Source organism: Marmota monax, unplaced genomic scaffold (assembly GCF_021218885.2).
Source record: "Marmota monax isolate L192 unplaced genomic scaffold, Marmota_monax_Labrador192_F-V1.1 WCK01_AAM20220418_F8-fsc00029, whole genome shotgun sequence".
NCBI classification, from domain to species: Eukaryota; Metazoa; Chordata; class Mammalia; order Rodentia; family Sciuridae; genus Marmota; species Marmota monax.
In genome coordinates, this window is record NW_026693024.1 from 17,624,311 (window position 1) to 17,650,629 (window position 26,319).

Sequence of the window (26,319 nt, forward strand, 5' to 3'; positions counted from 1 at the left end):
TCTATGAGTGTTTGTGTGTGTTGTGTTCATTTACATGAGGGTCCAAAGGGGGGCAGAAGGGTCTATGAGGACAGGCAGTCCACAGCATCTCAAAGAGTGGCAGGGGTTAGAGTTCACGGCGCAGAAACTATTGCTGTCCCCCTCACATTCTCCTAAAATTAAGGCATTTTCCAGTTCACGCTGTTTTCTCGCTGCGTCACTTTGCTGTCATTGTGTGTTAAGCACGCCCAGCTTTATTTTTGCCTTTAGACCCTCTTCTCCATGAGAGGTCTGTCTGATTTCAGCTTAGAACCTGTAAATATTTTTTCCAGGGAAGATTTTCACCTTCTTATTCTTATTATTTTGAAGCTTGGCATCAGCATGCATAAGTTTGGAGAAAGATGTGACTTAATTCAGGAAGGTGGAAGAATAACTGACCCCACTATTGACAAGCGCATGGATTTTCATTTTAATGCTCTCTTGGATGTTGTCTCTGAGTGGAGGAAGGATAAGACTCAGCTCCAAGATGTCCCTTTAGGAGGTATGGGGAGAATGGCATTCTGATTGTTCCATCTTCTGTCACTCTGACCTTAGCAGGAGCAGCGTTCACTCGGCAGGCTCCACGTCCATGGTAGGGGCAGAGCTTATGCATGTTCCCTGGGGATTAGTGGACTCTGCAGACTGGTCCTCGGAGGGGGCAGAGTTTCCTTGGGGGTCCTTTCCATGCTTGTGTGCATATGTGCACAGGGACCTTATTTTTCATGATAGCTGGTGTTTTACGAAGTTACCTAAATGTTCAATTTTTAATTTCCCAGGGGAGCTTTCTTTTAAGGAAACCTCTGGTAAGCCCTGTGTTGTTAAATCCTCAGCCCGTAATGTCTAGATGAATGTTTCCGTACACCAGGATTTCTTTAGGCAGTATATTTAGTTTTTTTTTTTTTTTTTTTCAGTGTATTTTGCTTAGGAATGTTATAATTTAAGAATTTTAACTCAGAATCCTTCAGCTTTGGTACTTAAATGAGCAGTTTAACCACAACTCTGTAGCATGCCTGACTGCCTGTAGTGACTCATTTCCATGAGGGGGCTGGCCGAGATTTCCTGCACTGCTTCTTAAATTGATATTTATGTATCCTACAATCTATGACCTTGGAGGCATGTCTGTATTTCTTGAAGTGTGAATGTTTGTACTCAGTTTGTAAGACGTTAATTTTCTCCAGCTGTGCGTGTCTGTGCATGGATTCTCAGTTCTTCAGGTGGGATAGCGCTTCACCTGCTTGGGCTGGTTGGGCAGAAACAGTCTTTTTCTCCTCCACTACCTCTAAGAGATGGACCCACTCTGATCACCCTTGGAAAGGGTTGACTGACAGACCATAGCAGAACATGTTACAGAGATAGACTCCAGTGCGCAGGGACCGTTTCATCCCGTCTTGTGTGTAGAGCAAGTGGTGGGTTATTAAATTTTCTGGGGTTGAAAACTATTAGTCTCACTTGCAGGGTAGTCTCAGGATTTGGTTAGTGTTCTGCATCTGTGGGGTAGTTGCTGGCTGGGGTTTTCTTTACACTTCTTTCAGAGTTACAAAAAAAAAAAAAAAAAAAAAGATTGCTTTGTCTTGGCCTTATTTTTAAAAAGTCATTGAAGGCTGGGGTGTGACTGACTCAGTGGTAGGGCAGTTGCCTAGCACATGCCTAACCCTGGGTTTCATCCCAGCACTGCAAAAAAAAGAAGAAGAAGAAACAAAAAGGCCTAGTGATACTGTATAAGTCATTTTTCATCTTTATATTTAATTTAAAAATTCCTTAATAGTACACACACCTCTGTATAAGGTTATAGATACTTTCTGCGTTTCAGGATCTCAGCTGAGATCTCACCTTAGTGTAGCGCATAGCTGGAAAAAACAAATATACATACTGAGAAACTGGAATTCATTTCACAAAGCATGTAGACTGAAGCTTTTAAATATCACATACAAGAAAATTGCAGTAAGGCCTTTCCTAGTCTGTTCATTCTTAATTTTATATTCTAAAAACCATGATTCTTTCTCCACAAAACAGGAAAGTAGAACTGGTATCAGCAAGGGCCTGGGACTACCAGGAGGGCACTGGCAATGGCAGAAAGCCAAGGGTTGAAAACCTAGCATAAATCCAGAGGTCCTTTGGACATCCCCATGTTACAGTCTTGTGTGAGAATAAATTCTAATGAGAACCTTGATTGGAAGTTAACTGCTCCTTAGTTGATTCTAGCAAGGCAAGGACACGGTGTTTACCGGATGCTTGGGGTCTGTGATGTACCTGTTGGGCAGCTGTACTCACAGTGGGTGCTTGAAATTAGACATGTGACCACATGCCTCCCTGTCGGTCCTCCAGGGATTGTTTCATAGGGCTGTGTCTGCAGGGTTAGACTCCAGGTGAATGGGGTAGATGAGTGCTGGGGCCGAGAACAGGGAGAGCTGCGGGGCCTTGGAGTGGCTGGGTGATGCTGGGCTGTTAAGTCATGGGTGGGGAGGACAGTCCCAGGAGGGAGAGTGGGTGTGGGCCCTGCAGGGCTGGACTTCACCAGGAAAAGTGTCAGAAGCAGCAAGGCCACACCTGTAAATGGACAGGCAGCAGTTGCTACCTTAGAAAAGGCTAACATGCTAGCTGTGGCTTTTGGAATTTATTTTCCAACAGGAGCCAGTAATTAAAGATACTGATACAGAAGGGTGACGTGACAAAAGGACTTAGTGGACTGTTCTTGTTTGGGAGAGAATGTTGCCAATGGTTAGTCTACTGTGGTGTCTTACTTGAAGTGAGATGTTAAGAGAACTTGACTTTAAGACATTGGCAGTAGGACCAGAGAAGTACTCTTCTTTTTGTGTGTACTTACGTGTGTGTGTTTGTGTGTGTGTGTATTGGAGGGAGGGGTATTTTTTTCTGCATCTTGGGCATAGGAGGAAATGGTTTCTTAACTCAGCATTAATGAAACATTTTGAAGGTATCAACCCCCATATCTTTGTTTCCATTAAGATAAGCTTTTGCCTCCTAAGAAAAATCAACCTTACTGAGAGATCCCTCCCCAAGATTACTTAGGGAGAGACTTGAGAAGTTTTGGGTTTTGCCAGGTGAAGAAGATTGAGAGCAAAGGATAAGGAACTAGACAGAATCATGTAAATGCTGTTTTTTTCTGCTTTGATCCATTATCACAGAGAAGATAGATGAGATCTACAAAGCTTTTGTTAAGGAGTCCGGGATCCATTTCAGCGAGCTGGAAGGGCAGGTGCTGCAGTTCCACCTGGGCAACCTGGAGTACGCATGTGGTAGCACCCTCCACCAGGTGCGCCTGGCCTTGGGAACGGGCTTGGAAATGCTGTCATGGGGGGCGGGGGCGGGGGGCGTCTTAGGTTTAAACACCCACTCAGGCTGGTTTGGATGAGCAGGGAAGAATGGCTGAGTTTTACCCAGAAGATTGACAACCAGATTTCAGACCATGTGAACCCTACAGTGATTTAGAAAAGCAAGAGAAATCCCGATTCAGATAATGCCCATGAGGCCAATCTATAAAACCCCAGAAAGGAGCGTGGCCAGGCTGAATTCTGATTCAGGGGGCCAGGAGCCTTGCCCTCTGCAGAAACTCCTGAGTCACCTTTGGGGAGTGTGGAGTCTCAAAGGGCCTTTCTCAAGAAACCAAAATACAGCATCCTTGCAATTTTGGCCCATTTATCTTGTAAAAATAAATTTAAGATTTCCTTCCTCATTGAACCAGCTGTGAACCTAACACTCCAGTGTTGTGCATTTTGAAAGGAAACCCATGGATGGTTTGATCTGCTCTCCTGGGGGCTCCTTTCCCGTCAGTGCTGCAGTACAATTGAATTGCATGCTGAGTTCAGTCTCTGTAGAGTTTTATGTTGAGGAAACTTGCCAGCATATATGTAGAGCTCATCAGAAGCAGTTTCACGCCCAGGGAATTCTTCTTTGCCAGAGTTGTCTATATATAAAATCAACTTTTATTATCTTAAGAATGGTCCCCATGCCCACGTTGTGTAGGCCTTTTGTTCTGTGGAAGGCTTTCCTCTGCACTCTGGAGGAAGATCTTCTCTGGTGGTGGCATCTCCCTGGCTGGTCAGATTGTCCTCTTCCTTGATGTTTGCCATGGGCTGGTAGCCTGCCCTCCCACCTCGCTTTGCGTAGGTGTAGGCTTAAGGATTTACATTGCCAGGTTCCCAGCATCCCCTTATATTTCCCAGGTGTCTGCTCGCTCCTGGGACCACAATGAGTTCTTTGCCCAGTTTGCTGGTGACCACACTCTCCTGAGTCCTGGGTACTCTGCAATCATTGACAAGCTGGCTGAAGGGCTAGACATCCGGCTCAACTCTCCAGTGAGTATGGGCCAGGGTGGGGACTCTAGTTCTGCCTTGTTTTACGAGAGTGTGAAGTTTGGGGCATGGGCCCTCAGGGGACAGGTGTGGTTGCTGTCTCCCAACTCTGTGGGGTGGTGGCGGCCTGTGATCAGTAGCATTACCACGTTGGGCGATTGCTGTTGCAAACGGTAGCAGCCGTGTGTGTTAATCAAAGTGGTCAGGCTGCTTGCCCCTCCAGCTCAGTGCAGTTATTTTCACCTTAAGTTTCCCTTCAATCTTTATCCCAAAGGATTTATATTGTACATTGTAAAAACAGAGATGATTATATATGTTTCACTTTATGCTTCATTATGACAATTTTCCGTATTCTAACAAGTTTATGAAGTTCAGTTCTGAGTTCAGCTGTAGCTATTTAGCTCTGAATGCCAGGAAATGGTTTCCCCTGGCCTTAGAGAAGTGAGCTCACCTGGTAGGAGAATTGGAAAAGACTGAGGTTCCAGGTCTCATTTTCTTTCCGTAATTGCTTGTCCTGAGCCAGGTGCAAAGCATTGATTACACTGGTGATGACGTGCAGATCAGGACGACAGACGGCACTGGGTTCTCTGCACAGAAGGTAAGTGTCAAGCCTGCGCCAGGCCTGAGGGAAGGAGTCAAGGGCTTTTTCTATCATATTGTTTGCCTTTGGCAGTCTGCCCAGGGCCTCGTTGGACTTCTCATGAATTAGGTCTGTCCACTTGGTTGTCTGTAGATGTGCGAATCTGTTCTGCTTGGTGGATGCCCATCTAGATGCAGGGCGGATGCAGTTCTGACCAGTGTTCCTCAGGTGGGTTCTGTGGCACCGTGGTCCTGCGAGCAGGAAGTGTGCACGTGTGTGTTTACGTTCCCAGATTGTGCTGGGGTTGAACCGAGAGCCTTGCACATGCTAGGCAAGAGCTCTACCTTTGAGGTAGGCCCCGGTCCTTGGGACACTCTTGGGCTGAGAGGAGCATAGTAGAGGTTCTGGAAAGTCCTGCATTGAAGAAATCCGTTTTACTTTAATTTTGTGCTTTTTACCATGGAACCTTTTTCAGATAAAATTCTGTTTTCATCCTGAAGCTACTTTTCTATAACTTAAGTACTTGTACGTAACTCAAAGACAACCTGGAGTCACACTGAGATATCCCTAGTCCTGGAAAACAAGGGCCCATGCCTGGGGCAGAGGGGATTATAAATAATGGAAGTTCAGTTATGCCTCAAGTGATACCAAAAAATATCATGGAGGAATGGCCACTGGTTCGCAGACTAGCTGTGCTTTCTACTCTGCAGTGATCTCACATCAGTTCCAGTCTTTGGTAGTCATACAGATATAAAGGGGTGTGTGTCACATGGGAAGAAAGGGCCCAGAGATGAGGTGGGGTAATACTGCTGTTGCCACAACTGTGGACTAGCAGTGCTTCTCAATCTAGGCTGCAGGTTAGAATCACCTGGGAAATGCTTGCGAAGAAAGGTACAAAACCTCCCTCCCAAGAGAGTCATGGTTTCAAAGCCTCGCAGTTGATTCCAGGGTTGTAGCCTGGCTGGGAACCACTGGGCTGCAGGGTCTTAAGTTTAATGTCTAAGGCTTTGTCTAGTGATTTTTTTTTTTAAACAAAAATCATTTTCTAAAATTTCAAGTCAGCTTATGGTTCAGGCTTTGGCTCTGTGCTCTGCCTCTTTTTGTCCGGGACCACACCCTAGCTGTGCTGCCCCTGCCTAGTCACCCTCCCCTGACCTGACTGGGCACATGCACCATCCTGTCTTCATCTTCTGGCCTTCCAGAGAAGTTAGGGCAGAGCTGTAGGCTTCGTTTTGAAATGTTTAAAGCAAATATTTCATTTTTCTGTAGCTAGGACTCACTGCAGTTTGAAGTCTTCCTGGATGCGTGAGGGAAAGCTTTCCAGCCCAACACCGTAGGTAGACCCGCAGCCTTTAACCAACTAACTCAATCCAGGCCGCTTCCACTGTGACTGAGTGGCAGTTTCCAGCCAGGGTGTGTCTGTGTCATTTGTTTACCCAAGTTCTTATGCTTTGGGAAACTTTTCTCAGTAAGAAGACATCTAGACTTTATTTCCTTTCAGTTCTTATTCATAGCTCAGTGGCTAATTTCTGCTTGATGGTTTTGGTCACATGGTAGCTGTTATTTATAAACAGACTGTGAACTTCTTAAGGATGAGAAGGACATGTTTTATAAAGTTTTCATGCAGAAAAAAAAAAATCACAGGAAGAACTGTGAGATTTGTGATCCTGAGTTGAGGGTTCAGCTGTGTTAGCACAGGAGCTCTGGGGTGGGTGGGTGGGGTGCTTGCTGCTCAGCTCCACCAGCTTTCCTTCGTGTGGTGCTGGCTGCGGGGTTGGGAACACACACCCTCTTCCCGGGCCCCCTGTGGCTGAGGTCAGCCTGGCCAGCCACGTGCCCTGCATGGGGTCTGGAGGCTGTGGCTTCCTTGGCACCTCCTCTGCTGACAAGTGGTCAGCATTTTGTTTCTGGAGCACAGAGCAGAGGTCCCGGGGCTGCGTGTGGTGGTGGGGCGGTTCTGGGTGGGCTAGGTTCTGCCGGCTGCAGCAGCGGCAGCTTCCTCATGGCAGCGTGGTTCTGGAGCCAGAACTGCCTGAGGTATGGCGAGGCATCACCTTTGATGGCTGGTTTTTGTGATGTGGCCTTGAGAATCATTCTTGGAGGCTCAGCTTAGCATCTGTTTCACCAGCCCTTCTAAATGATTTTTTTAGAACCATATGAGACTTTGTAATAAATTACTTTCAGCTTAAAAAAAATTTCATTGTGACCGGGTAGGGTGGTGCATTCGTGGAATCCCAGCAACTTGGAAGGCTGAGGCAGGAGGATCATGAGTCCAAAGCCAGCCACAGCAATTTAGCAAGGCCCCAAGCAACTCAGGGAGACCCTGTCCCATATTTTATATAAAGAAACGCTGGGGATGTGGCTCAGAGGTTAAGCGCCCCTGGGTTCAATTCCTAGTACCAAAACCCAAAACTAACAAAAACATGGCTTTACACAATACTATCACTCTAATCCCTGACATTTGTAATGTGCTCCATCATTTATGAAGCATATTAACATATCTTATTTTTAATCTTGAGCATCATGTGGTCCTGACATTAATAGGGCAGGTATTTTCTTCATCTTATAGATGCCTGGTCGAGATAGTGACAGAGCTTGACCACACATTAGAATTTATCAGAAACAATAGAAAAAGTTCTGCCGGCCCCATATTTTGGACAATGTTCTTTCATAGTACTATTTTTCAGGGCTGGGATCTGCTATCTCTTCTGACCCAGGATTATTGTAAGTTTTCAGGACCTTTATGCAAATTCCTCCATGTGGATGTCCCTTCTCAGCCAAGGACCCTTGTAGTGAACAAACTGCACAATCACACATGGCGGCCCTTGTTTTCATAACAAGATGGGATACTGATGATCTTTTGATTGGAAATGGGGAGAATGTTCAAGTGTTGATCTTCTAGGAAATAAACCCACTGAGTAGTTGTGTTAGTTCAGTTGCTGTGTGTTTACCATTAATTATTTCCCACAGGTATTAGTCACTGTACCACTGGCCATACTGCAGAAAGGTGCCATTCAGTTTAATCCACCGTTGTCAGAGAAGAAGATGAAGGCTATCAATAGCTTGGGGGCAGGCATCATTGAAAAGGTGAGGAGACCTAACTTATTTATCCTCAGAGCTCAAGCAGTTTGTCAAATGATATGGAGCAGTAGGGAGTCATGTTTTAATCCAAATACAACTCAGAGATTTCCTTTTTATTTGAATAATTGTTCATGAAGAATACAAAGGAACATTAACAAAACAAAAGGCTATCTGAAGCCTCAGTTTTGACTTTTAGGAGAATGAATCTTGTTATTCAAAATTTGGATTTGCTATGAGCAATTCTTATATTTTCTGCTTTCATGTTCCACCCCCCACTCATTTGTCCCAAGGAGGACTGTGGTCTATTTCCTCTCCCTTAGAATCCCCTGTAGAAGGCTGCCAGGGCTGCAGTGGATCTCTGCACACAGGAGGAGTGGGTGATCGTGACATGCTGCTTTAAGACCCCCATCAGGAGGGCTGTACATCTTTAGATTAGCCTGTGGATTAGCCGGCAGGCGACTTTATCCAGGGGAGTGTAGAACCGGGTGGCAGAAGGCAGGAAGCTCACAGGTGAGAGGAGTGGAGAGGGTGTTGACCAGGGTGTGTTTTGGCATGAGCTGCAGGTGGCTTGGAGGCTGCATGTGATTTGGGTGCAGGAAGCACTTCATCTCTCCTCTGCTTGCTTTCCAGATCGCCTTGCAATTTCCATATAGATTTTGGGACAGTAAAGTTCAAGGGGCTGACTTTTTTGGTCATGTTCCTCCCAGTGCCAGCCAGCGAGGGCTCTTTGCTGTATACTATGACATGGATCCCCAGGTAAAAATCATGTGTGAAGTGTGGTTCAAATTCACATCTCCAGGTTTAGAATGTAATTAATTATTCACGTGTCAGGCTCAGGAATGAATGAACATTGCGGAGATTCTTGATAGTTCCTTTCTGGGAGGTCACCTGGCCTGGGACATTTTCCAGTGGAAAGGAACCCTGATATTTGCTGTTTTCTGAAGGACTAATGTTGCTTTTTTGGGCACGAATTGTTGCTTGTGGAAACGAGCACTGCAGGCTGAGGGAGACATCCTCTAGGTAAAGTTGGTGGCAGCATAGTCAAGAGTGAGCTTGACCCTTCCTAAGGGTCTTGTGGTGGGTACGGAGGGCAGGAGGTGGTTGGTCTCTTGGGGGTGGGGGGGGGCACACCTGGAGTGAGCAGTTGCTGGATTCCCTTGCAGCTGCCACACACTGGTCACAGCTGTCATTTCCTGCTCTCTCAGTTCCAAGAGACTTTCTCTTAAAGTTTCACGTAGGAGCCAAGGGCAAGCTTCTATTACCACTTGTTTTCTTCTCATTGTTTTGTAATTTCCCCTCAATCACTTCCTACTCCTTCTGAAGCAAGGTTTTGTATGTGAACAGCAAAAGGAACCCTAAATTTTATTTTTGCAGTATTTCCTGTCCCACCAGGGAACAGTGGAACAGGTGGGTGAGTAGCATATGTTTGAGGAGAATGGATAGGAGATTGGAGGGAGGATAAGGGACAGTTGAAGTTATAAAATTGAGCTTGGAGGATGAGGCCCTTGTCCGGAACTGAGCCTTAAATGTTTGTACCAGAAGCAAAACACTTCAACTGCTGTTCCTTCCTGCCTCCAGAAGCAGCAAAGCGTGCTGATGTCAGTGATCGCAGGAGAGGCAGTAGCATCCGTGAGGACCCTGGATGACAAGCAGGTGCTGCAGCAGTGCATGGCCACCCTCCGGGAGCTGTTCAAGGAGCAGGTCAGAGAAGCCTTCTTGAAAGAAGGACCTGCTTTCCCTAGTGGGAGGGACCCAGTGCTGTTGAATGGCTAAGGATGCAGGGGGCCCCATTCTTTCTCCACTTAAGTGCCTAGATGAGTTTGCCAGGACTGACCTAACAGGAAATCACAGGACCGTGGCTTAGCAACAGAAAGTTACTTGTACGGTTCTGGAGACTGGAAATCCAAGATCAAGGTGACAGCAGACTTGGGCTTTAGATGCCTTTCTCCATGGCTTGCTGATGGCCCTCCGCTCTCTGGGTCCTGTTATGCTCTTCCCTCTGTAGTATGTGTTGTCATCTCCCCTTTTTATAAGGACATACACCAGTTACACTGGATTAGGCCCACAACAACAACCTCATTTTAACTTCTCATTAAAGACCCAGTTTCCAAATAGTCACACTGTCCAAATAATCACACAAGAGACAGAAATACCTTTTTCCCTGGGTCCTGTGACACCTCCTCTGACCTCAGGGGTCCCTGGACAGAGAGGGCGAGCACGTGCTGAACCCTTTTACTGGAGAGAAGCCATTCAAATGAGGCAAGGGGTCAGGTTTCATGAGGTTGAATCTAGGGTCATGTCTGCTGTCAGCAGATTGACTGATATCTAAGAAGGCCACACCCAAAGGCAGAGCAAGAGAAGGGAGTTTCCATGGAACATTCTATTCCAAACAGGGGGAAGGGGTAGGATTATAAGAGAATAGGTGAGTGTAGCTCAACCCCAGAGTATGCCGACTCAGAAGACTGGGCTTGCTATCCAAGCGGGGGTAAGGATCTTTCAGATCCCCATGCGTCTGGACTGGAAGGCGTGGTAACTCATTGTGGCTCCCCACATGTGCCAAGCATTGGCCCAGGGTGACTTGAACTCTTGACCACTGGTGATAGCACCCAGAAGGTAGGCAGATGTCGTCTCTGGCAGGGTGAAGTGTGGAAGCAAGGGAGTTGTGTGTGGCTGGGCAGGGAACACGTTTATGGGGTAAGAGGAACATGGATGTTCATAGTGCTAGAGGATGAAGGCAGGCCACACCCTGAGGGAGAAATGTGCATTTATAATTGGGGGTACACTGTGCCCAAGTTCTTCCTTGATCCTGTTTTATGATTCCTTTCTGTTGGACATAGGAGGTCCCAGAGCCCACAAAGTATTTTGTCACTCGGTGGAGCACAGAGCCATGGATCCAGATGGCATACAGTTTTGTGAAGACCTTTGGAAGTGGTGAGGCCTATGATATCATCGCTGAAGATATACAAGGAACTGTCTTTTTTGCGGGTGAGGTGTGTGTCTCAATTCAAAATTCAGTTATATTTTGATTTTTATTATAATTAAAACAATTGCCATCCAGAGTTTAAAGACCATTATGTCAAATACTGTTCAGCATCTTAAGACAACAAATGGAAGCCTTCTCACACTCCCAGAGGCAGTCATTTTAAACTCTTCCAGCCATTTTTCCAGGACTTTCCTTCCTATCTTAAAAATTATGTTTATATCGCTGTCTTCTGACTTAACATTAGACAGAAGTGTTTATTGACTAGCTGTCAGATTAAAGATTCAACACATTTAGTCTGCAGCACTTCAGTTAGATTGGTGGGTGTTTCTATGCAAATGTGTGCTGCTGAGCCAGGGTGTCTGTGGATTCCATCTTGGCCAACATCAATTGCTTCTTTGGTCATTATCCTGTTTTGGTCCCTGTCCCCTTCACACATCTGATTTCAGTCCAGTCTGAGCTGGCCCGTTACTTCAGCCTCTGACCTCCCCCTCCCCCTCCCCCTCCTGCAGTCCTTCCTGGTTCCAGTCTGGGGGCTTGCTGTAGGGCCTGCTGAGTCTTTAAACCACTCTCAGTGTTGGGCCTTTGCTCCAAGATCTGCTTTTCTCTGATTTATTTGTTGAAAATGCTGTTGTTCTGTTTCTGGTCCTGTCTTTTTTCATTTCTTGATGATTCTCCAGTTTTTACTTTCACTATTAGATCTGCTGTCCTGGAACTCAGATCAACTGATATTTCTCTTTATTGTTCTTCGTTTCTTTTCTGCTTTGGGGGATTTTGGAGGGGAGTGTGGGTGTGATGGTATCTCCCAGCTGTTAAATTGGCTCTTATATTTCAGAGTGCTTTCTTGTTCTCAGTGCCTTCTTCTTACTCCATAGCTTGTTTCTTAACTAAGGTTATTAAGACTTGGTTTTTGACTTCTTCCTGGAGTTTCCTCAGACTTTCTATTCTGTGTGCTGTAGTCTACCTGCTGTGTGTCCAAGTGCCCCACCCTTGACTTTGAGCTTAAGATTTGACAGCTTCAGCAAGTTCATCAACTGGTGGTTGGACTCCACATCAGTGCCTTGGGACATTTAGTTTGTGTGGTGGAAGCAGGAACCTCTTGTTACTCCAGTTTCCAAGTGACATAAGGGGTCTCTTGAAGAGTGGTCTTGTTGAGGGGCTTTTGCCAGTCTTTATACCAATCCTGTTTTCCTCTGAAACTACTCTCTGCCTCCATAGTTCCTCATGCCCCTAACAGCTGAGGTTTTCTAGGGTTTCTTTGAGGAACCATTTTGTAGTCGTTACATTTATTATATTACAGTTTAGGGTTACATGTCTCCCTGTTTATTTTAGAAAACAGTTGATGATGTTTTTTTCCTGTGATTTTTGGGTAATTATAAAAGAATAAAAGAATGTCATCTTAAACCCAGATGGATTGACTACTCTTGGGCCTCTGAGGAGCCCACTGCAGGAAGGGCACATGGCTGCACACAGACAACGGTCAGCCATTTGCAAGACATGGCTATTTTAGGGTAAGGTATTTAAGGGTCACAAGCAGGATTTAGGCTGCTCTAGCTTTCCTTTGATGATTATCATAATTCACCCACTAAAAACCCATTTCCCTAAGGCCTGTGTTGCTACCCCCCACCAGTATTCATTGTTTTCAATCCAGTACCTCACACAGATACCTAATATTTTAATGAATGTCACACAGGCAGGACAGAATGTTGTAGAATTAGCAAGTTGGGCAAAGCATGGCAAGATAACCAAAGAATTTCAAATGCTGTGATGGGTGAGAAGTGTTATTGTGAGCACACAGATTGGGACAGGAGTCTTACTTTAGGAAGATCAGAGAAAGTATAAGCTTATATTGAACTCTTCATGCATGAGTTCAAATTATGTAATTTTTTTTTTTTTTTTTTTTTTAATAGGCGACGAACAGGCATTTTCCACAAACTGTTACAGGGGCATATTTGAGTGGTGTTCGAGAAGCAAGCAAGATTGCAGCCTTTTGAAGAGAATTTGGACCCTGCTTTTCTTTCTGTATCCCAAGTGGGAAAGTTTGAAACACATGTTCAACCTCAATTTTATAAGGGGGAACTCTTGATAGGTGCAAACCCATGCCACCACTCTGAAAGCATGAGCTCCCCCAAAATCCTTATGAGCACTTACATTTAATTGCATCTTCTATAGGTCCAAATATGCTGTCTTCTGGGTTTCAGAGTAAGGCAGAATATAACCTTAAGTTGAGACCTTGAGTGTGGTTCTTCCATGATTTGGAGGTTCCCTTCAGATTTGACAGTTTTTTTGGCTGATCAGTTTTCATACATTGTGAAACCAAGTTAAACAAGCAGGAAAAACAACATACTAGATAAAACCATGTCTGTCTTCTGTGAAAATGTATCAGTATCTTTACCAATGAGCCTTAATATTTTTATATGGATCCAATATTGAACTTAAAATCAAACTTTTTTTGATACATTAATTTCCAGTTAAAGTTAAATGAAGCTTCTATTTTATAACATTTCTCCCCATTGAAAATTCAAAAGAAAAATTCAGTTTATCTTTGGAGATATTTTAGAGATTTGCATAATCATTGGCAAAACAAAAATCTTAATCCCTTAGAATACCCCCCCCCATTTAGAATGGGGTGCAGTGTGTTATCTTCACACCATGACACAGGATATAGCTATTTTTCTTAAAGTGCTACACATTCAAATCTGGAGTATCCTTAATTTTGGCAATCACTATTACTCAGTATTATGATTCGGGAATCATAAAACAGATTCATAATTTTTGTATAATTATGTTTAGTTTTCCATAGGCAGGTCCATTGGAAAACTGCAAAAAATGTGAGTTATCTTGGTAAATATTACATTTATAAAAGCCTACAACACGGTAAGTATTTACTTTTTCCACTTAAATTGATAAACATGGGTTTTAAGGTCTTCAAGATACCTATTTTGTCAAGAAACTTTAGTTTACAGGTTGAAAATAAGCTTATTTAAAAATTTTTGAACAATTCTTTGAATTATATTGGTCTGCTTTTAAAGCCACTTTTAAAAATAGGAACTTTTCAAAAAAATCACTTTGTAAGAACAAAGAATATCATTCAAACAGTGTACAGTGAACTTCAGACACACACATACACGCCACCCCCTCCCCAAAGTATGATACAAACAAAGCCAAGAGCTATATGTTTCAAAAATTAGGAAACATTGATGTTTAAGTTGAGACTCATTGGTACTGATTAGGAGGTATTCTGCTTTAAAGTATTGTTTTAAATGTTTAAACAGCATGCATTATGTTAAGTGATGATAAATGCAAAATGTTTGAAATGGTTCACAGTAAATTATTACTTTACTTTCTGAGCACTTAAGGCTACTGTGCTACAAGTAGGAAAAACCCTACTTAAAAGATGGTAAATGTGTATTTAAAATAACTGTCTTAAATGACCTATATTTTGACATTTTGTTCTTTAAGGAGATATGGTACTTTTCTTTAATTGAGTTACTTTGAATGTTTTTCAGTGTTGTCCCAAGATTTTGTAATTGAGTAGCAGCGAATACACACTTTTACAGTAATTTAACTTGCTGATCACAAATAGCTGGTTGTGTAAAACTGCTTAATAAAAACTAGACTTTTTCAAATATGCTCTGTGTCTGTGCTGCAGTGGTAAATGCTCTAACTGGGCATTTCATCACCAAGAACTCACACCCACCTCAGTCTCCTCACCTGCGCACACACATTCTTATCCCCTTTATAGTAATGGGTTATGAAATAGTTAACTGTAGTGCTCATCAAATTATGTTATGGGGCTAAAGCCATTTAAAAACTTTTACTATAAGGGGGAAATGATATGTAAACACATAATAAGTTAAAACATCAAATTCAAGAGACTTAAAACATCACTATTTTTATTGACAAGGTTTGTAAGAACAGATATTTAAAATCAAAGGTCAATTTTTAGGTCTTCGTTGCTTATTCCATTCACTTGTATTAAGTATGCTTTCCCCTAATGTCCTAACTTTATCAAGAAACTAACCTGTGAAAATACCTGTTAAATCACTTATATATACATTTCTATGATGCAAAGTTTTTTAAACACTTCAATTGGTACATCAAATATCTGTCATAGGCAGCATGTTTAAACTGATTAAGACCATTAATTTAAAAGACAAAATTTAGTCTTATAATTCAGGAGTGGGCTGGGTACAGTGATGAAAGCCTATAATCCCAGCTACTAGGAGGCTGAAGCAGGAGGATCACAAGTTTGAGACCAGTCTAGGCAACTTGGTAACATCCTGTCTCAAAAAAGGGCTGAGGATATAACTCAGTGTTGGAACACCCCTGGGTTCCATCCCCAGTACAGGGTGGTGGTGGTGGTGGTGGGGGGGGGGGACATGGATATGACCAGGAGTGGTCCACATGTTGATCACTTTGAATCTTGATTGGCCAAAATTTAAAACGCAAGAGCCCTGATTCCACATTAAATTTCTTTAAGGTTAAAAATATTACTTTTGAGAAACTGTCAGGTATCTGCTATTACCTACACATTATCTTCTGGCATTACACCTCGTACTTTTATCATAATTATGAAGGTGGCCAGATTTCCTGTAAATATCAGCATTTTATATGGTCAAAATCAGTTAATAAAATTAGTTCATTTACTATAAGCCAAATGTGCTTGTACTCAAGCCCACCCTTTCCCAAAGTTTTTGAAGCTTTGATGTGTTGATTTTGGTCTGTCCTTAATATAAAATGCGTCCACAGACACTTTTGCAGAGTTAACACAAACTATAGATGGATGACACTTTTCGAGGCATAGCAGAACTAGACAGTTCCTTCAGTGTTCCCATCACTGAATTCTGACTTCCCCTGCTCTGTCACTCCATCTCGCCAAACACTGACATTTCATAGTTTACAAGTGTAAATAAAGGTCCCTACCTATGTTGAATTTAAAAACTGATCTGCACAAAAGAAATAAAAAAAACTTTATATACAACAAATTGGTTTTTTAAAAATACAAAAATAACATCTGTCATTTCTGTCATGCTGACAATTTGACATATATACACATACAGAAGAAAGTTCCAATTTAGTCACTTGGCTAGCTGTAACTTGTTAAAGATGAGCACACCGCCATTGAGTTTTCACATTGACAGAAGAAAATGTGTATTCAAAATATAGTAAATACTGCAATTCTCTGCATGTATAAATGCTGGCTATAATAGTTTTGTTCTACTTGATTAAAATATGTCTTAAGCAGTCTAATGTTAAGTGCACTAAAACCCACAACACTTCAGGAATCTATGACCTTATATAAAGAAATCCAAAATGTACAAAGTACAACTATAAAAGCAAGGAACAATTACTGCCATGCAAGATTTTAAACTAAAAACTGCATAGAAATGCAATTTAAAGCGGCAAACTGATTTATGTAACACTCAAGATAAAAAAAAGGTCAGCAGTAATCCTTAACGAGAATTTAGAAAAGGAAATACATTCTCTTTGCTGGTATAATGGTATAAATCAGATCTTCAAATCTATGGGAACAAGTCATCTGTCTCTGTCCTGTATCTCAAGAAATTAGCTGTAATGAAAGAAAAACATTATTTTACCTTGCCCAACACAGAATATTAAGTATACATAAATCATAAAACTTGACCCCATTTTTGTTTTTAACATGTTTTATTACTGTGACCTTGGAAAATCAGGTGGGTCAACATAAAACTGCAACTACTATGGATCTCCCCTACCTTGTACTAGCCAGAAGAATTTGCCCTGACATTTTTTGAGCAACTCTTGAGATGCCTCGCTACTAGGTACACTGTGAATTCACATCTAATCTGAGTTCAGATTCTATCACTAATTGTTCAAACTTTATTTTATATACATTCCCATCTATTTTGAATAAATGAGGATCAAATGTGATATTTAATGATAAAAATACAGTAGAAAAATATACAAAATATATTTATTTTGTCTTCTATGTCCCAAATGATCAAACTATAAAAAGACTAAAATATTTACCTCTTTTACAGTTGTTTTTATGAAGTCTTTTCTCTCAGTTAAATCATAAGCAGGATAATTTTCATATACCTATAGAAAAAAGGAAAAAAACATTTAAAGAATTTAAAATCCAAGATTCTGTCTCTGAATATGCACAAACAGCTGCATGTATATTTGAAGAGTACTCATTTGTATTGCAAATAAGCACTTTTGGAACACGGTACACAAAGAAAATGAACATGCAGACATTCTCAGTGCTTTATAAACTGGCAGTATGGGCAATAAATATGGGTTAAGAAAACATTTCTGTTAACTTCTTTAACTAATCATCTGTAATATTGCTTTTTTCTTTTTTCTGTACAGGGGACTGAACCTAGGGGTGGTTTACCATTGGTTTACCTCCTTGGATCTTCATCTTTTTAAAATTTTTTTGAGACAGGGCTTCATAAGCTGCTAAAGCTGGCCTTGAACTTGTGATTTTCCTGCCTTAGCCTCCCAAGTAACTGGGATTACAGGTGTGTATCACAGTGCCTGGCTCTGTGAACCATCTTTTGATATATCCTTTCTTCTCTGTTAACATCAGCCAACATTTTATCTATAATTCCACAATTTGAGCTTCAGCCTCTCTAATCCACTGAATCCTCTCCCCGGTAAATTCACTAACATTTAAGAGGTCTCAGCAGTCCTCAACTCCTAAAAATGACTAAATTTCAATCTCATTTGTCAAGTTTCTTTCTCAGTCCCATTATACCTGCTACTTGACTTCTAAGCCCAACACCAATTGCTCACAATCTTATAAGCATCCTTCTGCTTAATTTCTATCACAGTTCAGGGCCAGAAACTTTTTTTTGGTAAAGTATTATAATGTAAATAGTTTCAGCTCTCTCCAACTATTAAGAAAACCAAGTGGTATGATGGATTTAGTTCATAGGCTGTAGCTGACCAACCTTTGCAAATATAGTCTATTGTTTAAGTTACCCTCATGTCCCTTGTTCTTCCCCTGTAAGCCACAACTCTGAATTGGTCTAACTATCCATTTCTCTATGGTTAGGCTGAGGCCAGAGGTTACTTTGGAAAATTATTAACAACTTTGAAGTGACTGACTGCTTTAGCCTTCTAGCAACTGCTAGTCTCAGGTCAGGTTCTCCCTTTATTCTCCGCACTGGCAGTTTCATCTCCTTACTGCTTTTACTCAAGAAGCTATTATCGTGTCAACTTTCTGACATACCCATTTCCCCTCCATTTTACCTGCATTCTTAATGATTCCCATTTCCTTTACCTCCACAGGGATCTATCCCTCAGCTCCCCTGTGGCTCCACCTTCTCTTTTCCCAGCATTTGCCCCCTGGCTCTTCTCTGGTCCCTTTAGAAATATTTTCTCACCAACTTGAAGCTGCTTGAAACAACATTTAATTCATTCATGTTCCTCCCAATTAATTCTTGATTCCTAATTAATTCTTGAGATGATGAAATTCGTTTTATTAACCCTCAAATTTACTATTATATGATCATTTCCTAATTACTGTCTGAAAAAAAATACCAAGTCTTTCTTTCCCAACCTCTCCGTGTTATTAATGCCTTTTAAAAAATGCACAAATTGACAGAAATCCTTCAAATGGCCTATCTAATCTCTCTTCAAATTCTTCTGCACTCTGCCCTCATTTAGTTTGGGACACTCAAACACACATAAATAACAATATGGTTTTTCTGTATGGTATTCTATATTTTAAAAAATTTAACATTACTTGGAAGATTCTTCCATGTTATTCTGAACTGCTACACAGTAGTCCAAACAATATGGATGTACCAGTTTAAACATTTCTCTACTGATGGCCATTTCTGATTTTTCAGTATTATAGGCATTAATAAATATAATTAACATTATTGTAAACATTTTTGTACAGATGTAACTATGTCTTTAGGACACAGACCTAGGAATGAAATTGCTGGGTTAAAGGGTATTTGCAATTTAAATTTTAAGATGCTACCTAAGTGTCTTCTAAAAAAGTTGTTACAGTGAAAACTAATTTTCTTCAATCTAATAAGTAAAAATATTTCCTTCCAATTTTTATTTCCCTGAGTAGAAGGATAAGTGCTTTTGTATATTTGCAAATCTATTCTGTTTTTTTTCCTTGGTGCTACCTCTTTCTTGAAACTCTCGTCTCTTGACTTTCCTAGCCCCACTCCCCTGACCTTTCTTCTTCTACTCTAATTTCTATAAAATATAAGAAAATACTTCTCAACTCTATGTTGGTGGTTGTTAGGACTGTTTTACTTTTCTTACCCTTTATCTTCCCTTGGCTACCTTATTTATATTCCTGGTTAACTCTTAGCAATATCCTGGTCTAGATTTCTTTCCTAAAATGGAGAATCACAACATTCCTAATTTTGTTCACTTAGTTATGCTAAGCACTCCAACTCAAAATATCTAAAAACAAAACAAAAACCCCCACATATTCTTCTAGAATATTCTTCCTGTTCTATTTTCTATTCTGAGAATGCTATCTAAGCTCTTATACCCCAATGAAGCAACCTCTGATGAGGCTCTCTTCTGACCTGGATTATAGCAACCCTGTTGATTTGTTGTGGCACTACAGATCAAATCCAAGGCCTTGAGCATGCTAGGCAAGCTACCAGTGAGCAACACCTCTGTTGTTCTGGTTGTGATATAAAACTGGGTTTCCTGTCTCATCCTTTGTCAGGCTTCCTTCATGATTTCCTTGGGATAACTTTAAAAAATAAAATGATTTCTTTATGCCCTTGACAAATATTTCTCAGTAATCTATCCAGCATCCTGATTCCCCACTAGTTTCAAGTGGTGGCATAACCCTGTAATCCTAGCGGCTCAGAAAACTGAGGCAGGAGGATTGCCAAGTTCAATCTCAGCAATACATTGAGGCATTAAGCAAGTTAGTGAGACCCTGTCTAAAATTTTTTTAAAAAAATTTAAATAACGGGGGGAGCTGGGGATGTGTCTTAGCACCCCTGGGTTTAATCCCTGGGGTAAGAAGGAAAAAAAAAAAACAAAAAACCCAGACCAAAAACACAACACTCCCCCCACCACCAAAAACCCCCTAATTTAGTAATAAGGCATATATAAGATCTGCCAGAGTGTTTTAATTGTTGTTTTTCAGTGAGCAGTGTTCCTCAACTGTATGGAAAAGCTGATACTCTACAAAGAACTTAGTTAAAAATTTTTCCAGATGCTTTTTTAGACTCTTCCAAACTCCTTCCCTCAATCCTAAGTAGTAAGTTGGTTCTGTCGTGCTGCAGCTTCTTCAGTACTGTTTTAACATGGCCCTCACATACAGCACTCTTACTGGAATACTTGTCTATCCCACCGAACCACAAACACTATTTAAAGGCAAATAATGGCTTCTCTGCTCCATCTGTAACATCTAGCCTTGTGCCTGATATGTTGAATGGTTCAATAGGAATACACCAATAATCTGTTTTCTTAAAAAGTATGGGATATTTTACCTTTGGTACATTTCAAAGTTTGGATTTCATATTGCCATAAAAACATAAACTATAAACTCTCCCAATTTAGATCTAGGATATGGAATCCCTATGAAATCACACTCAAGGCTACAATGTTTATTTTCTGAGAAATCTTAGAAGAACTTCACAGAAGTGTAAGAACGTAATCTTTAACAGCTCATTTACCATACTATCAAGAGAATAAGGTGCCCAGTAGATTGTTTTTTAAAACTAACACAATCTAAGAATATACTGGCAATTTCCAAATCTGGAAAGTTTCCTATGCAGTTTGAAACATATCATCCAAATTTCATTTACTGACTTTAAATACTTATCCAAAGAATAAATACACAAAGGAACGTAGCTTCAGATTAAGGAATAGGTGAAAGAAAATTTTAAGGCAAAAAAAAAAAAAAAAAAAAAAAAAAAGGATTAAAACATTTGTCTAATTACCTCTTTGCAAATCTGCTTCATTGTGACTTCCTCCAAGTTGGCATTGGCCAATAATTTCTTCACTGTTTCTTTTATCTCTTCATCTGTAGGTGGTTTCTTCAACTTTTTAATTAAAGGTTCATCATCTGAACTATCCTCAGATTCACTTTCTAAATGTAAGATAATTAAATATGAATTGAAAAGTAATTTAATATTTAAGGCAAGGCTGGAAGAATTTTATAAGCTTTCAGAATTTGCAAGGGAGTACTGGACCCCCAAATTATAAATCACCAACTTAAAATTTTAATTCTTAATAAAAATTACAATTTACTACAATAAGCTACTTATAAAACATGCATTAAAATTTCATGTTGATTTTGAATTTTTTTTAAGTTTTAAAAAACCTCTTTGCAGTTTACTTGTTTTCCACACACATTTAAATATTATGCACAAAATATATTTTGTACCTTTAAAATTGCTAATAATGTCATTTCTAACTTACCTTTTTTAGAACTGTTTTGATTCTTCTTGGTGGTACTACTATCTGCCTTCTTAACATTTGCACTCTTTACAGACTTTTTATTTTTAGGAGTACCTTTCTGTTTCACTTTTTCCTTTTTAGAGGTCTTTTTTGGTGGCTGTTGGAAAGGAAAGCAAAGTATATATACTGATGTGATTCACTACTATTCCTCTATGCCTCTCAATATTAGAAAACATCAACATTAGGTTACAACAAATTATTAATTATCAGTTTTTGAGAGATGACTAATACACTGAACACAATTATATCCCAATATAAGTCTAAGTACAAATCAAAAAACAGTTACAAAAAATAAAAGATGCTCACATTTATTCTGCTGGATGGGTAGGAAACCCCTATTTAATCCTGGGGAAAAAAATTTTAATCCTAAAATATATAGTATCATCTCTTATTTACTTTCTCTCTCTTCCAACTATAAGTTCCATGAAAAGGCCCCCCTCCCTTTGTCTACCAATATATTTCTAATTCCTAAAATAGTGCCTGCTATATAGTAGTAATTGCTCAATAAATATTTACGACTGTATGAGAAAACTACAGGCTCAGTGTGAGGTTATCTTGTCTACTGTCACATTAATAAAGAGCCAAGATTCAAATATAGATCTGATTCCAAAGTGTTTTCAAATATCCATATCTGATTAAACAGAAGCAAAATGCATATCTAAAGAGATTAAAATGACAAAATTATAGTTTATTGTTATTTTGCCTCAACCAGCTTCTCTGAAATTAGAAAACATTAATTCTTCATTTAGTTAACATTCTCAAAGGCAGAGCATTCCTATAAACTAATGCCCTAAGATAAATTAAAATCACCTCTACATACTACAATTGTCAATAACTTGAAGAATGTTCCTCGAATATTTATTCAAGTTAAATTACACATCATCTTTTCCTTTAAAAAATAGAAACACTGTGCATCCTTCAGATTTAAGTGTACAGAACAATTTATTCCAGAAAAATTAGTCTGAGCTCAGACTATTTCTAAGTGCAGTCCACTGGATTTTAGTGTCTATTTCTTGTAACAAAGTTTACAAGGAATATTAAAAGAAAAGTTTACATGTTTACAAGTAACAATGTCTATTGTAACAAATTACAATACTATCATTATACATATCTATATAAGCCTAATATTATCTGCACTACTACTTAAGTGATGTACCCTTGGCTAGGAACTAGCTAACACATCTAGTTTGGTTGCTACTAAAAAATCCACTCAAGATATCAAGGTGCTGACATCCTTCTCCAAGTACATGAGCTTTACCATGAATTTTTGCTCTTCAGAAGCCATTGTTACTTCCTAATTCTGATGTTCCAAATAGTAGGGACTGTGGGACAAGAATTAATCTTTTTATCTTTCCTATAATTATCTTAAAGTTTTATTAGGTGTCCACCTAGTTCACACAAGCTACATCAGGCTCCTAAGGAAATACTAAAAGTCCATAAATTCTGTTGACACACTTAATACACAGAATAAAATAATCAGTATATCACTATTTAGTCAAGGGCTAATAAAATCTGGACGGTAGGTAAAATAAACTAAGTTATTATTCAAAGACTTCGGGAAGGTGAGCAACAAATGATACTTGAGCCCCATTCAAATTATGTAATTAGATAATTAAAATACATCCAGAGGCTGGGCACAATGATGCATGCCTGTAATCCCAGCTGAGGCAGGAGGATCGTGAGTTCAGAGCCAGCCTCAGCAATTTATTGAGACCCCATCTCTAAATATAATATAAAAAGGGCTGGGGACGTGGCTCGGTGGTTAAGCATCCCTGGGTTCAATCCCTGGCACCAAAAAACAAGACCAACAAACCAACCAAAAAAAAACATCCAGAGCCTTTTATCATTTAAATTTTAGCAGTCACAAATAATATGGTGCCATTTTTAAACCTATAAATTCATAGTGGTTAATAATTTGACAAAGCAATAAACATTTGCAGTGATCTCCATAACATTTTACTGACAAACACATAAACCTTTACATCTTTCTATATTTAACACCATCTTTTAGAAAGAATAATGTTCTACAGTCTAAGTGGACAACTAGCCTATTATCTAGTAACAAAATTTCTAAAAAACATATTATACAGTTACCATAGAAAAAAGATACAAAACACAGTTCAGAGTGTGGGCTCTTGAGGCAAGCTGGCCTGCTTTCAAATTGCAAGCCCCAGTGTATCTCTGGGCCCTATTTTCCTTATATACTCAGAGAGCAAGATTACCTATGGTCTTATGGGTGATAAATGCATTAATGCAGGAAAGTATTCTTAATTGTGCCCGGCACATAGGAAACACTCAAATTAGCTATTATTACTTTTAAGAGTGGTTTTTTTTTGTAGTGAAAAATTCTTTCATTATGCAAATGAATTTTTTTCTAATAACTTCAAGTTTTTAGGTGTTCTTTAAAAGCAGGGCAGATTACAGAATAAAAATTTAAAAAGCACCCAGACATTCTCAAGAACACTTGTATTAACTAACCACATCATATCATACTCTTTTCATATATTAACCTGACCCCAAAATACCAGAATCTCATTGTTATTCATACTGGATTTCATTTATCTTCAATAACCATTCACCCAATTTTCTGTGACAGACTTCAAGTAGGAATTCAGTATATTTTTAGGTTAATTTGTGTTAACTTGAGAAAGAGCGAAACAACTAAACCTTGGATGTAGTATCTTAGGCAGAGTAGTAGGACAGCTGATGAATTCTTACTGTGGCCGAAGTCCTGTGGGTGTTTAGAATCCCTTCTCCTACCCTGAAGATAAGCTATTAGGTATGGATAACTTGGAAAATGGAGACATTTCAAAGAACATACCTCAGTATTGGGACACAGTGGACAGGTTTTTGCAGTTAAGGCAAACATGGATCTCATTATTTAGATGTAAAAAAAAAACAAAAAAAAAAACTGGGAAAATTGAGAAGGCAAGTTAAACCATGTCCACTTTAATTTTACATAAACTTTCCTCTACTTACTAAAATCTTGCTCATACTTCTAAATCCATCTGAGAAATTATCTCTTTAAATCTTGTGGAAAGTATCCTCAAGCAGTGAATAAGAATATGGTTTTACAATCAAATCATTTGGTCCAAACCCTGACTCCACCACTAATTTTGTATTCCCAGGCAAATCACCCTTTATCTGCATGTTTCCTTATCTGTGAACATGGAGATAATAATGGCACCACCTCTTATCATTTTCATCTCTCTGACATTGGGGTACACTTTACAATCTACATAACAATGTCTTACAGGCATCATGGATTTGATTAACTATGGTCATATCTAAGAAATTCTGAGGATGAGTTAATACACATGGCAGCAAAGAAAATAGGTATTTAATATTTGTTTAACAATAGTTATTTTCCTATTTCTCCACTACACTTCAAGCTTAAAGGGAGATCTGAGTATCTCCACAAGAATAGACATGGATTACCTTTATTCAGCACTATCATTCCCTAAGCACCTAAAAAAGTGTTGTTTACAATCACACTTGTAGTACAGCACTCACACATAATGTCATCAGCTTAAAAAAACAAAATAACAACAACAACAAAAAAAAACAGACAAAAAACCCCAAAAGCAACAAAAAGCCAAAGCAAAACCCAAATTGCTTAGCTAATTAAAAATCAGAAATGTACTTAGCAGTTAAATGAGCCAAAAATTTACAGCTGTTAAGAAGTGAAGACCCTTGGTTAGTTCCAGTGTGCTTCACACTCAATAAAAGACTTAACAGGAATGACTACTTACCTAATGCACTTCTTGTAGGCCAGAGTTGAATTTGTAGAACTAAGTTAAAATAAGCCAACTGATACCACAACATATTTATCACGTGCTAATTTCCCCCCTATTGCATACAAATATTACAGATAACCCCAAATTTAAAATGTTGGCTAAAAATACAGAATGGCAACAAAGGAAAACAAATTCTGCATAAGGGCCAACTCTGGCCCTTACAGTCCAAACTTTGTACTGGCTCCAGGATTCTTTCTCTCTGTTTTACAGCTCTTATGTTCTATTGCAATTCCCCCCCACCCCCACCCCCACCCCCGAATCTTTGACCTCTCTCCTCCCATCTACTCAACTGAAATGCATAAGGATAAAGATATTGTTCATTATTTATTCATATGTAGCACTAATGATTATTTGGAAAACTGAAATGGAAAAAATACCTGGGGACAAGATAACGTTTAAAGATCTCTTTCAACCCTGAAGTTCTACTTTATTAAAATTACCCCGACGCCTAGACAAGGATATATCCCATTCAACAGCAACCAAACCTCTTGATTTTTAATAACGCCACTCTCTGACACAATTTACCTATATAGGTTGTACATTTGAAAGTGGGGGGGGGGGAAGACCATTAGATCAGACCATCAAGATTAAGGGCACCTACACACACACACACACACACATACAAATTTTGGTCACCAGGGATTGAACCCAGGGGCACTTAACCACTGAGCCACAACCCCAGCCCCTTATATTTTATTTAGAGACAGGGTCTCATCAAGTTGCTTAAGGCCTTACTAAGTTGCTGAGGCTTGCTTTTTGAACTTGTAATCCTCCTGCCTCAGCTTCCTGAGCCTCTGGGATTACAGGTGGGTGCCACAATGCCTAGCATAACTATATATTATTTTTAAGTCCCACAGCTGACTTATCTAGCTATACCATATAAAATGAAAAATACATTTATAGTATAGCCATGTCACCAAGTTTTCTCCATAAAGTGCCAAATAGTAAATATTTCAGACTTTGCCAACTACATACAATCTCTGTTGCATACTCCTAATTTTTTAAATAATCATTTTAAAATGGAAAAAAAACACATTCAGCTTATGGGCTATATAAAACAAGCACGGGCTCGATTTGGTGTACAGGTCAGAGTTTTTTGATTCCAAGACT

The 26,319-nt window shown here is 39.8% G+C and overlaps 2 protein-coding genes across 3 annotated transcripts in view; one reads left to right on the forward strand and one right to left on the reverse strand.

Annotated features, from left to right (window-relative positions):
• Nucleotides 1-14,600, forward strand: part of Kdm1b (lysine demethylase 1B) — a 45,967-nt gene extending 31,367 nt beyond the window's left edge. For both annotated transcript variants that reach the window (XM_046453331.1, XM_046453330.2), the window contains exons 13-21: nt 349-520; nt 3,162-3,289; nt 4,200-4,331; nt 4,852-4,926; nt 7,879-7,995; nt 8,620-8,745; nt 9,568-9,690; nt 10,827-10,979; nt 12,880-14,600. In XM_046453331.1, the coding sequence (XP_046309287.1) occupies nt 349-520; nt 3,162-3,289; nt 4,200-4,331; nt 4,852-4,926; nt 7,879-7,995; nt 8,620-8,745; nt 9,568-9,690; nt 10,827-10,979; nt 12,880-12,963 (1,110 nt within the window). In that variant the 3' untranslated portion in view covers nt 12,964-14,600. The remainder of the gene's footprint in view (nt 1-348; nt 521-3,161; nt 3,290-4,199; nt 4,332-4,851; nt 4,927-7,878; nt 7,996-8,619; nt 8,746-9,567; nt 9,691-10,826; nt 10,980-12,879) is intronic.
• Nucleotides 14,601-14,838: 238 nt separating this feature from the next.
• The window catches only part of Dek (DEK proto-oncogene), a 31,772-nt gene continuing 20,291 nt past the window's right edge, over nt 14,839-26,319 (reverse strand). The window contains exons 8-11 of the mRNA XM_046453333.2: nt 21,374-21,509; nt 20,893-21,041; nt 16,982-17,050; nt 14,839-16,541 (exon numbers count right to left, since the gene is read on the reverse strand). Coding sequence (XP_046309289.1) covers nt 16,530-16,541; nt 16,982-17,050; nt 20,893-21,041; nt 21,374-21,509 — 366 coding nt within the window. The 3' untranslated portion in view covers nt 14,839-16,529. The remainder of the gene's footprint in view (nt 16,542-16,981; nt 17,051-20,892; nt 21,042-21,373; nt 21,510-26,319) is intronic.